The sequence below is a fragment of the Salminus brasiliensis genome, chromosome 1 (genome assembly GCF_030463535.1).
Source record: "Salminus brasiliensis chromosome 1, fSalBra1.hap2, whole genome shotgun sequence".
NCBI lineage: Eukaryota > Metazoa > Chordata > Actinopteri > Characiformes > Bryconidae > Salminus > Salminus brasiliensis.
The window spans coordinates 97,052,122-97,064,700 of record NC_132878.1 but is presented as its reverse complement, the minus strand read 5'-3'; the positions used below and the strand labels follow the sequence as shown (position 1 = coordinate 97,064,700).

Sequence of the window (12,579 nt, the reverse complement as noted above, 5' to 3'; positions counted from 1 at the left end):
GTGGGTGGTACTTATTATCATCCAACATCCTGACCTCACTAACGCTCTTGTGGCTGAATGCAATCAAATCCCCACAGCAATGCTCCTCCTCCAAAATCTAGTAGAAAGTCTCCCTCTCTGGACAGTAGAGACGGTTACTCCTAATAAAGCCGGATCAGCTCTTTTTAACACCCTCAATTCTGAAGAAACAGTGAATGAGCAGGTGTCCCAATACTTTTGTCAAAATAGTGTATAAATTAGACCCTGTTCTACTGAAAATGGTGGAGGGATACATGCAGGATGTTGTTTGGCAAAATAGTCCCCAAGTTCAATCTGAACCTGGAGGTCCAGAATCAGTGGGTTTGGATGGTAAATAGCCCGGCTGTGTTTGTGTTGTAGTCATGGTGGCGGGTGGTCCTGTACTTGAGTGGTGGGCGAGAGTTAGTTCAGTGAGAGCCTGTAAGAAGGGCAGAACCGCAGGATCCTGGATGGAAGAAGTGAGCGTGGGACAGAGCTGCCGTTTGGCCTTAAGTGGAAAAAGAAAGTCGGCCTTCGCTGCTAATATGGAAGCATGAGTCATGCAGGCTGAGCGCCTCCCCCAGGCCTCCCCCCGGCCTCCCCCCGGCCTCCCCCCAGCCTCCGATAGGCCTCCACCAGGCCTCCGCCGGCTAGTTTACTGAGGCCTTCTTGCAGCCTGAGGCACGAGTGATGCTCTACAGGCCGCAGCGCTGGAGCTGGATATGAATTTACATTCCCTATCTCCTGTTACAGCCATTCCAGAATACTGAAGAAAAAATCACACACACACACACACACACACACACACACACACACACACACACCTTCTTCCACATTGTAGAGGCCGCTCCCATTTGCTCTTAGTGTAATGGGAGTAATGGGCATTTCAGTAAACAGGAAATTCATAGCTGTGCTTGGATTGAAGTGGCTGGACTGTAATAGAGAGGAGGAGTGATGTGGAAAAGGCTGGAGATCAGTATGGATGCTGTGCTGTAAGACATGGGGGATGTTTCAGTTGGGCGCTCTTCCTCCCTTTTTAACTTTTGAAAAGTATGTCATAAAAATACATAGCAATGCTTCTATTTCAAATAAAATAAAATAAAAATAAATAGCAATGCTTCTATTTGAAATAAAATTAAAAAAAACATAGCAATGCTTCTATTTAAAATAAAATAAAATAAAATAAAAATAAATAGCAATGCTTCTATTTAAAATAAAATAAAATATAATAAAAATAGAAAGCAATGCTTCTATTTAAAATAAAATAAAATAAAAATAAATAGCAATGCTTCTATTTAAAATAAAATAAAATATAATAAAAATAGAAAGCAATGCTTCTATTTAAAATAAAATAAAATAAAAATACATAGCAATGCTTCTATTTAAAATAAAATAAAATATAATAAAAATAAATAGCAATGCTTCTATTTAAAATAAAATAAAATAAAAATACATAGCAATGCTTCTATTTAAAATAAAATAAAATATAATAAAAATAAATAGCAATGCTTCTATTTAAAAGAAAATAAAATAAATAGCAATGCTTCTATTTAAAAGAAAATAAAATATAATAAAAAATAAATAGCAATGCTTCTCTTTAAAATAAAATAAAATAAATAGCAATGCTTCTCTTTAAAATAAAATAAAAATACATAGCAATGCTTATATATGAAATAAAATAAAAAGCAATGCTTCTATTTAAAATAAAATAAAATATAATGAAAATAAAAAGCAATGCTTATATTTAAAATAAAATAAAATGAAAATAAATAGCAATGCTTATATTTAAAATTAAATAAAATAAAAATATATAGCGATGCTTAAATTCAAAATATAATAAAAATAAAATGCAGTGCTTATATTTAAAATTAAATAAAATATAATAAAAATAAAATGCAGTGCTTCTATTTAAAATAAAATAAAATATTATACAAATAAAATGCAATGCTTATATATAAAATAAAATAAAATAAAATAAATGACAATTCTTATATTTAAATAAACATATATTTTGAAAAACAAGTAAAATAAAAATAAAATAATCATAAATAGCAATTTTTATATTAAAATAAAAATAAAATACAATAAACTAAAATAAATGGCAATACTTGTATTTGTATTTTTGTATTTTATTTATTGTAAAATAAAATGAAATGAAAATACAAGCAATACTTTATATTTCAATGCAAATAAAATAAATATAAAATAAAAATAAGTAGCGATACTTATACTTGAAATAAAATAAGGTAAAAATTAAGGCAATGCTTATGGTTTAAACAAATCTATATTAAATCAAATAAAAAATAGCAATTATGATTTAATTATGTCAAGACAAAGTTTACAGAGAAGTTTATAAGACTAGTTTGGGGACAAAACCAAGGTAGCAAAGTTTTTAAAACATGGAAATCATAATAAATTTGGGTGCATCGTTTTGGTGGTATAATAAATCATGAATTTAATTCCTTAACTTTGTTTTTTGTAATAAAGTAATTATAACATGACTTTTTTATAACCCGGGGACATAAAAGTTACAGCATACTTGAAGACCCACACACACACATTTATACATTTTAAATCTGCAAAATCTGCAGTATGCAAATGTTTTAGATGTTTCAAAGCATTTGCATAGAATTACCCAGGCTAGTTATACAGTACACACACACACACACACACACACACACACACACACTCCCTGCGTGGATTCATGGCGTTCAAATGCCCCCTTGTGGCCAAAGTGTTAAACAGCAGTATCAGTAACTCTGGCTTTGTTTATCATTAAAGATGAGCCTCAGTGTTAATATTATCACGTGCAATATTTTCCCAATATGATCTAAACACATTTTTCTATTAAAGCCACAGTAAATAAGTATTTAATCTGGTTTACACAATATTATTATTAATATTACACATGAGCTCTGTATTAATATAATGGTGCTTCACCACACACACTAGTCTAGTCCCTGTTGTCTAGTCTAGTCCCATGATGGTGGAGCTCCATCCAGTACCTGGGATTTTTGTTTTGCTTTAACAAAAAATAAACAGTAAAAAAAACAAAACACCATTATTATTAATGATTTATTAATAATTTATTTATTATTAATGTATTATGAATTATTATTAATGTATTACTTTCCTTTTTTTAATTTGTTCTTTAGTTATTATTAATTATCTTTCATTCATTAATTATTTTGTTATTTATATAGTATTACTTATTATTTAGTTATTATTTGTTATCCATGTATTACAGTGATTTATTTTCATTATTTATAATTATTCATTTATTACTAATAATTATTATTTATTATTAAACTGGATTAATTTATTGCTGGTTATTATTTATTATTCATCATTATTAATTAATTACAAATTAATTACACACCAGTGAACTAGGGGCAGTGAGCACACACACACACACACACACACACACACACACCACCCAGAGCAATGGGCAGCCAACTCCAGTGTCCGGGGAGCAGAGAGGGTAAAGGGTCTTGCTCAAGGGCCCAACAGTGGCAGCTTGCAGAGCCCGGGTATCGAACCCACAACCATTTATGACGGACACAGATGGAATTTGGCTTCCGCTTTGATCCCATCCGTGTAGTGAACACACACACACACACAGGGGAAACACACACAGTGGACAGTGAGCACACACATGCCCGGAGTGGTGGGCAGCCGGGAAAAAGAGGGTGAAGGTCTTGTTCAAGGAGCTCTAACCGCTGAGCACCACTGCCCCTAGTGGTTATATAAGTAATTTAATGATTGAATTATTTTGTTTGTATGGGCAGTATTTGTGGTGTACAGCTGAAAAAAATGAAAACATACACTCAAACTGTAGTTAAACTCACAAGGCCCACCACTAGAGGGAGCCAGTTTACTGTTGATGTAGAGGTCAGTTTTTCTAAAGCTGGACAGATGTATTACCTGCAGCAGCACATCAGCTAAAGCCACTGTAGCTGGAGGAGCTGCTCACACTGCAGAGCTCAAGGTCAAACCTGCGACCTCTAGAGTATTCCGGCCTGCATGCTCGTGTGTGTGGGGCTTACATGGGTGGAGCGTAGGCTAGGTGGGTTCCAGGTGGGTGTGGGCTCTGAGTGGGTTTGTACGGCCCACCTTAATCTCGCATGGGTCCCATCTAGGCCCCGTATGCAGCGTACAGTCCAGATAGGGCCCATATTTAACCCCTGCTGGTCCCATCGCTGACCCTGGTGGGCCTCTGATGAGATTCTCTCCAGGGACGGTTCATGCTGAGCTCAGGTTTCAGTGCCTTTCCTCAAACCTGTGAGGTCAAACCTGTGACCTGTAGAGAAACGCTGACCTCAGACCTGGAACTGCTTACAGAAGAAACACGAGTCTAAGTCCTGTTAGGAATGTTAGCCTCTAGCTCTTAGACAATAAATAGAAAAAACACACCATTAATTTCTGTATTAATTAATATTTATTTATGTATTACTATTAATTATATAATTACTATTAATTCATTCCTCATTAGTATTTATTTATTAAATAAATATTATTTAACATACATGTATTACAAATTATTGTTCATTTATTATTATTTTTTTGATTATTTATTATTATTCATATAGTATTACATTATTACCAATAAAAAACTAATAATAATGATAAATGATATAATAAATAATAAATACATCATAATAACAATGGTGATAAACAATAATTAGTAATAAAGGAATCTAATTAATTATAAATAATTAAAAGTGAATTAGAAAAAATGAATAATAATTAATAATATTAGTATTTTAGTATTACCAACATAAGTATTTATTTATGTATTATTAGCTAATATTATTATATGTATTAATAATTCATGTTTAGGAATCATTATTATTATTATCTACTAGTTATGTTTATTATTTATCATTATTATTATTTTTGTTGTTAATAATGTAATTTATTAATGAATAAATATTAATTTTAATTGATTTATGTATTTATGTTATGTTGTGTTTATTGTTAATTATTATGTATAAATTGTTAATATTATTATTATTATTATTGTACTCTGGGAAGTTTGTTATGGCCAAGAAATTAGTGAATACATTATTAGATATTAATATATCAGATTATATTTTAATTAATATTCTAAACTCATTAAAATCAAGTTAATTTAAGTACACAGTGTGTGTGTGTGTGTGTGTGTGTGTGTTACTGTGTTATACTGTAACCTACAGGCCAGGTTCTACACACTTCCTCATGGACTGTTTCCAAGTACTGTATTTAATCCCAGTCTTTTTTGCTGATGATTTACAGTAATCACCTGCAGCAGTGTTTCCTCCAGACCTTTTCTCAAGGTCACTACAGCAGTGTGGTCCTCTCAGCTAAGGTCAAACCTGTGACCTTTAGAGTCTGCGCTCAGATCTGAAACTGCCTAGTTCTTGAAGGTGGAGAAAACACTTTGACAAGAACCGAACTGGGTCAGAACATCTCCAAAACATCGGGCCGGCCTTGTGGTGGGGTGTTCCTGTCCGGTGGAGCTCCAAGGAAGGACAAGTGGTGAACCGGCGACAGGTGACAAGGCTGCTCAGTGAAGCTCATGGAGGCCCAGCCCACCTCACAACTTACAGGACCTATAGGATGATCTGCTGCTAATGGCTTGGTGCCAGATACCACAGCACAGGACACCTTCAGACCCCACACACACACACCCCGTCCACTGGTCTCCTCCCTCCCTGTAAACAGTGGGCTTCTACAGCCGTAGCCGGGGGGGCTTCAGTCACAGCTATGAGGAACTGGAACTGGCTCAGCTGCTTTGAGGAAAACCCAAATATTGACCTGGCTGAAAGATCGTATCTCTCAGGCTGTTAGAGATCGTTATCAGTACCAGGCATTAGCCACACACTCCAACTCCCACACACACCTCTGTGCACTAAAGTAATGACTAAGCTGTGTGGCATAAATTCCTTGTAGGTTTGTGGTGCAGTGTGTTCGATTCCCGGTCTGGATGACTGTGGGTGCTGCGCTACACCAATAAGAGTCCTTGGGCAAGACTCCTGACACTACATTGGCCCTCCTCTGTAATACGAGTAACCTTGTAAGTGGCTCTGGATAAGAGCGTCTGATAAATGCTATGAATGTAAATCACTGAATAATTCAACAATTGAAATTAAAGCATAGAATTATTTGGGTCAAAAGTGATAGTAAAATATTGGCATCAGGTTACTCATTATTCTTTATAAGATAATTAAATTTTTTTTTAAATATATAAGCCACTATATTGTAGGATTTATAGAAAATAAGTATTTATAAACTTAGTTAAGAATTTAGAAATAATACGAAAAAATTATTGCTGCTAATTTCCAGAATGTCATTATTTTGTAAGTCACAATTCCTGAAAATTACATAATTATTATAATTTGGTTTTCATTTTCAGAATGTCGTCATTTTAAATTCTAAGTCACAGTTTCTTAAAAATATACGTAGTTATTTTATATTCAATATTATTTACATTTTTAAATTGATATTTAATAATTATATGTCACAATTTCTGAACATTATGTAATTATCTTAAATTCTGAGTTAATTTTTAGAATGTCCTCATTCAAGATTATAAATCATTAATTATTCATAAAAATATATTTTGAAATTCTACACATTTTCTCAAAAATATGAAATATTTTGAAATTCAAGCCATAAATTCCTAAAACATCATTATTTTAAAAATGATGAATGATAACTTAATTGTAACCTAATTTTATCTCAATATATAACTCATATAACTCAAATAAATACTTTGCATAAAGCTTTTACTGTTTATTCTAGTCAAATGAACTTGGATCAGCTGCTTGTTACCACATGAAGTCATTTCAGACAATCTAATTAGAAGTCTAATAGATGTAGAAAGTCATTACTTTGACATTTGAAGTAGGAAATTCACAGAAATCTGGAACTATTGTGAAATACAAAGTCATGAATTATTTAAAAACCTAAATTTCAAAATTTCTAGAGAGCATTGTTTTGAGATTATAAGTCATACTTTCTCAAAACTATACATAAATATTTTAAATTCTGAATTATTTAATATTTTGAAATTGAACTTTTGAAATTGTAAGTCACAGTTTCTGACAATTACATAATTCTTAAAATTCTAAAAAAATTAGAATTAGAATTTCCAGAATGTCATAGTTTTAAAATTATGTTACAATTTATTTTCAATGAGTTATTTTAGTACAAAAAACTCTGAATTATTGAGAAATCTAGATTTAAAAATTTATAGAAAGCATTATTCTGAGATTCTAAGTTATAATTTCTCAAAAATAGAATAAATATTTAAAATTTTGGAATTGAACTTTTGAAATTGTAAGTCAAAATTCTTTTCAAATGTCATTCTAGAATTTCCGGAATGTCATAGTTTTGAAATTCTGTTACAATTTCTTTTCAATTATATATATATATATATATATAGAGAGAGAGAGAGAGAGAGAAAAAGAGAGAGTTATTATATTACAAAATTGACTTAAAAGTTACAATTTCAGAAAAATTCTGAATTATTGAAAAAATCTAGATTTCAAAATTTCTAGAAAGCATTATTTTGAGAATCTAAGTTATAATTTCTCAAAAAAGACAGAATTATTTTACATTTTGTTATTGAACTTTTGAATTTCTTTTCAATTGTTTTTCATTCCGAGTTATTATATCACAAAATTGACTTAAAAGTGACAATTTCACAAAAATTCTGAATTACTGAAAAATCGACATTTCAAAATTTCTAGAAAGCAATATTTAGAGATTCTAAGTTATAATTTCTCGAAAAAGACTTTGGAATTGAACTTTTGAAATTGTAAGTCACCGTTTCTGAAAATTACATAGTTTCAAATGTTTACAAATTTCTAGAAATCAATTTCTACTGGTTAAACAAAAAGTTTAGAACTAATTTCCCATTCAGTGTATTTGTGGTTCGAGGTTAATAAACCTAGTTTTTAGTCCACCAGTAAATCAGCTCAGCATAGGGACTCTTGGGGTAGCAGCAGATGACCACACCAGCAAAACTCCATCAACACCCTGGAGAAGGCACATGACGTTCCCCTGTTTGGGGTAACCACGCCCATTTTGGCGCGTGTGATCACTTACTGGGAAGCGTTGGTTGGGCTTTTTAGATCTACGTGTTTGAGCCCATTTGCGGAAGTGGTTCCAGACGTTTGGGTGTCTACACAACAAAAGACGACAAGAACTGACGAAGTGAGGGACAACGACAGGTAAACGTCTGCTAAATGTGGTGTAAGATGTTTTGTCTAAACGTATTGTAAGTTTTTATGGTTAAAATGTGTTTATTTGAGCTGTAAAAGTGGGTTTTAGTGTGGGAAACCGTTTGCTTTCACTTTCTTCATGTAGGAGGCTTCTTAGGAGAATTGTCCGTTCCACCTTAAATGGTGCAGCAGTTACATTCTGGCGCCTCAGGCGCCAGAATGTAACTGCTGCACCATTTAAGGTGGAACGGACAATTCTCCCAAGCTATCTAGGAAACAGCTGTTTAACACCCCTTATTCTGCATATGTGTCCTCAGGAGGGTCAGCAGAGCTAAATCATGGAGCCCGCAGAAGTTTACAGGCCAACAACCACAACTGACCAGCAGACCAAAGGCAAATATTTCATGGTGCCCTCAGTCCACCTGGACACCCCAAGGTGCTGCATTAAAGCTTTGGAAGTGGTGAGTGAGTCTTTTAACCATTGCTGTGAGGATTTGAAATTCTGGGTCATCATCATTTTCTTGTCAGTTCAAAAGTTCTAGGAAATATGTAATTATTAAAAAATACAGCTGTATATTTCTCATAGAGCGCCGGGATATCGATAACAGGGTTGTGGGTTCGATTCCCGGGCTCGGCAAGCTGCCACTGTTGGGCCCTTGAGCAAGGCCCTTTACCCTCTCTGCTCCCCGGGCGCTGGAGTTGGCTGCCCACCGCTCTGAGGTGTGTGTGTGTACTCACTGCCCCTAACACACAGGTGTGTGTGTGTGTGTGTGTGAGTGTGTGTTCACTACCAGATGGGTTAAATGCGGAGGACACTGTACAGTGACAAATACGTGCACCTTTACCTTTTCAATTCTATGTCAATTTCTGGAAAATACATATTTTTTAAATATTCTAGCTAAACATTTCTCAAAAAGTTATTAGAAATTTTGTCTTTGTTTTTTAAAATGCAATGTCTCTTTCATTTCGTCGTTTCTAGAAAATATATATAATAAAAACAAAATTCTAGCTAAACATTGTTTCAAAGATTTTGTTGTTTTAAAGTAATTTAAATGTTTTCTGAAAATACATCATTATTAAAAAAATTCTAGCTAAACGTTTCTCAAAAATGTAGTTATTTTGAAGTTATTAGAACTTAAAAACTTTAAAATCCAATGTTTCAGTTTCTAGAAAATACATAAATATTAACAAATTCTAGCTAAACATTTCATTTTTTTAATTATTAGAACTTTTGTCTTTATTTTTAAATTGTCAGTTTCTAGAAAAGAGTTATTTTGAAATTCTAAGTATAATTACAAAATTAAAGCTAAACATTTCTAGGTAAGAGGTAAGAGGCTTTAGTCTATTTTAAAAACTAAAATAAAAATTCTGTCTCAATTATAAGAAAATACATAACTATTGTTATTCTAGCTAAACATTTTCATGTAGTTATTTTGAAGTAACAAAAAGGTTCTGTCTTTATTTTAAAATTCTATGTCAAAATTTCTAGGAAATACCAAATTATTTTCTGGAATATTTAAGTATTTTAAGGTAAATTCTAACCCTAAATTTAAAGTTGCATGAAATGCATAATTAATGTAAAATTCTAGGTAAAATTGTCTCATAAAAAAATTTAGTTGTTTTTATTTAATTTGAACTTTTGTCTATTGTTATTTACAAATTCTAAGTCATAATTTCTAGAAAATACATAATTGTTTTGAAATTTCTAGATTTCTAGTCAATATTTTAATATTTGCAGTCACAATTTCATACAAGTCATGCAAGAAATGTCATATGCTAAATAAGGTTGCAGTTAGGAGAGGTATCTGAAGACCTTTGGACATGTAGTGTAGTCATATTTGCCTACATTCAACCACATCAGTGAGGAGATGGTGTGGAATCCACTTTCTTCCATCTCCATCACTCAGCGTTTATCTCCTGATTCTTTAGAGACTAGAGAGTCCAGAGATGTCTTTACCTGATCAGAAAAGTCTGGAATCTTATCTATCAATGTTCTCAAGCTGAGCCATACCTGAAGCTCGAAGGGCTCTTGGTCCAGATCTGGTTTTGAACACCAGTTAGGAGGCAGATGGTCCATTTTTGGCTTTGTAGGCCAGTTGCAGCATGAGGGGAGAATGACAGCTCGTCATCCACAACTACACCAAAGCCTTCAGCTTCTCAGAGGAGATGGCAGGATCATGGTAAGGACCTGTAGATCCAGAAATGCACAGTAGCTCATGGGGTTGATGAGGTTAAGCTGATGAGGTTAAAGTTTCAAGTGATGGACGGCGATCAGACGAGGTCTAGACGAATGGTGTGTAACCCTTCCGGCCCTATGATGGGCCTAGGACGGTTCCTCTGTAGTTCCTTAGGTCCATGCTTCTCAAAGTGGGGTGTAAGGGATGTTGTTTTGTTTTTTCTGACCCAATCTGGTATAAACGTGGCCAGGGTTTTACAGGTTACAGTCACTAACACAAACAAAAAAAAGTATTTGGACACCTTCTTATTCACTGCTTCTTCTGAAATCAAGGCTATTAAAAAGAGTTTATCTGCTGCTTCTGTTGGAGTAACTGTCTCTACTGTCCAGAGAAGAAGACTTCCTACTAGATTCTGGAGGAGGAGCATTGCTGTGAGGATTTGATTGCATTCAGAGACAGGCAAGAGCTTTAGTAAGGTCAGGATGTTGGATGATGATGATGATAATGATGATGATTATGATAACCACACTAACTCATCTCAATCATACATCATTCCAATTGAGTTCTTTCACTGCTCCACAGCTCCTCAATGCTGGGGGGCTTCATACCCCTCTACTAGCCCACGCCTGGCGTTAGCCAGCATGGTGCTGATAGGGTGCATAAAGCATTAAAGCAGCTGAATGTGCTCATTAGAAGGGGTGTCCAGTTTTTATTTGCTGTTGTGGGTTTCTGTTAAAATGGCCAGAGAATGGGACTGCTTGAAGGCACGTGGGGTTGCATTTCTGAGATTTGACCCAAACAGAGTCCGGCTTGGTGCGTCCGAGGCTGAATTGCACGGCTAATAAGCCTCTGTGGTGCAGTCATGCGGCATGTTAGCGCCACACAGATAAAAAGGTCCATTTTAGAAACACAAATATTGAAACGTCCATCCTGCTGATCTTAGTAAGGCCATGTGTGATGAGCTGGTACGGTATTTACAGGGAAATACTGATGCAGAGGGAGGCATTAACAGCATGGGGCAGTTTGCCAGAGCCTTTAGGTGTTTACACCTACTGGGAATTTTGGTGTTTGCCATTATGGCCTGGAAGTTTTGTTGTGATCATGTTAAAGGTACCGTCCTGACAGCGTACATGCTTCCTGATACGCTTTCATAGCAGTTAATAGCAGAGAATAATCAGTAGTGGTAAAAATCATTTGACCCACCACCCCAATCCTACAGTCTGCTATGCGGTGGTCAGTCCTGTGGGGTCTGGAACTATAGACCTACACAGTGCCGCTGTACGGTCAGTGGAGCTGATAGGATGAACAGTGACTGTAGAAATAAGGAGGTGGTGTTAATGTTGTGATGTATTGATTGACGTATAGCTGTCAGTCAAAATGTTAATAATTTATAGTGGAAGATGAATAATTTATAGTAGTTGATTAATCATTCATTTGTAGAAAACATTTGTAGTGGATGCAGAATAATTCATATTGGTCGTGGAAAAAATCATAGTACTAAATAAATAATTTATAATTGATGCTGAATAATTCATGGTAGTTAATTGATAATTAATACTGGGTGGCAAATAATTCATAGTGGATATGGAATAATTCAAAGTAGTTAATGAATAATTAATAAAGGACTGTAAATATTTAATAAGACACTGAATAGTTTATAGTATATAGAATAAAAATGTGTATATATATTATAACATAAATATATAATCTATAAATAATTCATAGTGGACACTGAATAATTCATAGTAGATACTGAATCATTTATATTGGTTAATAAATAATTCATAGTGGATACTGAATCACTCGTAGTTACTTTGTAATTCATTTATTTTAAGGAATTAAGGAATTATTCAATGTAGTAAATTGATAATTAAAACTGGATGGTAAGTAATTTATAGTGGATACTGAATAATTCATTGTAGTTAATAAATAATTCATAGTAGATACTGAATATTTCATAATAGATACTGCATAATTAATAAAGGACTGTAAATAATTAATAATAGACACTGAATAGTTTTTAGTAGTTAAGAAATAATTCATAGTGGATACAGAATAATTCATAGTAGATACTGAATAATTTATATAAGTTAATAAACAATTCATAGTGGATACTGAATCACTTGTAGTTTCTTTGTAATTTATGGTAATTAAGGAATTATACATAGTAGTTAATGGATAATTAATACTGGATGGTA

General features: G+C 33.5%; 1 protein-coding gene across 1 annotated transcript in view; it reads left to right on the top strand.

The window, feature by feature from the left end:
- The first annotated feature begins 7,878 nt into the window (after positions 1 to 7,878).
- Positions 7,879 to 12,579, top strand: part of cmtm6 (CKLF-like MARVEL transmembrane domain containing 6) — a 31,802-nt gene continuing 27,101 nt past the window's right edge. Inside the window, exons 1-2 of the mRNA XM_072692514.1 lie at positions 7,879 to 8,213; positions 8,522 to 8,665. Coding sequence (XP_072548615.1) covers positions 8,543 to 8,665 — 123 coding nt within the window. The 5' untranslated portion in view covers positions 7,879 to 8,213; positions 8,522 to 8,542. The remainder of the gene's footprint in view (positions 8,214 to 8,521; positions 8,666 to 12,579) is intronic.